Source organism: Geospiza fortis, unplaced genomic scaffold, assembly GCF_000277835.1.
Source record: "Geospiza fortis unplaced genomic scaffold, GeoFor_1.0 scaffold313, whole genome shotgun sequence".
NCBI classification, from domain to species: Eukaryota; Metazoa; Chordata; class Aves; order Passeriformes; family Thraupidae; genus Geospiza; species Geospiza fortis.
This window is the reverse complement of record NW_005054582.1, coordinates 132,061-133,025: the sequence shown is the minus strand read 5'-3', so window position 1 is coordinate 133,025 and position 965 is coordinate 132,061. Positions and strand designations below refer to the sequence as shown.

Sequence of the window (965 nt, the reverse complement as noted above, 5' to 3'; positions counted from 1 at the left end):
CCCCAAACCGGGGGCACCCCGAACCGGGAACACCCCGAAACAGGGACATCCAGAGCACCCCCTGCATCCCGAACCGGAGACACCCCGAGCTAGGGACACCCCGAACCGGGGACACCCAGAGCCCACCCTGCACCCCACCTCCCCACACAGCCCCCACCCCAGGACATCCAGACCCCACCCATGCGCTCTGATCCCCTTGTGCCCTCCTCCAGAAGCATCCAGAAACCCCTTTAACCCCGATCCACTTGTGCTCCCCTCCATGGGCATCCAGAACCCCTCTGCACCCCACACCTCCATGAATCCCCCACCCCAGGGCATCCAGACATCCCCTGCATCCCATCCCCTTGCACCCCCACCCTTGGGACACCCACAGCCTCCTGCACCTCAGCCCTGGCATCATCCAGAGCCCCCGTGTTCCCCTCAACCTCAGTGACATCCTGGCTGTACCCTGACCCCCCACATGCCCTAAACTCGGTTCCATGGGGATCCTGGTGACCCCCAACCCTGGGGAGCTCCACTCAAGCCCCCCTTACATGTTCTGACCCCGGGGACCGCACCCAGCGTGCTGTGACCCCAGCGCAGCCCCCGAGGGGACTCACAGATGTAGTAGTAGGTCTCCCCCGGCTGGAACTCGAAGCCGAGTGAGAAGGGGGTGAAACGCTGGATCTTCTCGGAGAATCGGACGGGCCCGAAGGGCGCCCGGGGCCGGTTGCACTCCCAGCGCTGGAAGGCGCCGGGGGTCTAGTAGCAGCCGCGATAACCCTCCCGATCCACCATGAAGAGCGTGAAGGTCTCAGCCCGGCCGGCGGGCACCGCCCCCTCGTAGTGCGGGCAGTAGATGTCCAGGTAGTCATTGATGGCCACCTGGATGGAGTAGTCGTCCCGCAGGAACCTGCCGGGCAGGACAAGCCGGGGGTCCCTTTGGGAGGGGGGCTCTGCTGCCCCAGCGGAGCAGGGGGCTGGAT

General features: G+C 65.9%; 1 protein-coding gene across 1 annotated transcript in view; it reads right to left on the bottom strand.

The window, feature by feature from the left end:
* Positions 1-423: 423 nt before the first annotated feature.
* Positions 424-965, bottom strand: part of LOC115948871 (ephrin-A2-like) — a 1,680-nt gene continuing 1,138 nt past the window's right edge. The window contains 1 exon segment of the mRNA XM_031064332.1: positions 424-959. Within this exon segment, the coding sequence (XP_030920192.1) occupies positions 466-959 (494 nt within the window). The 3' untranslated portion in view covers positions 424-465.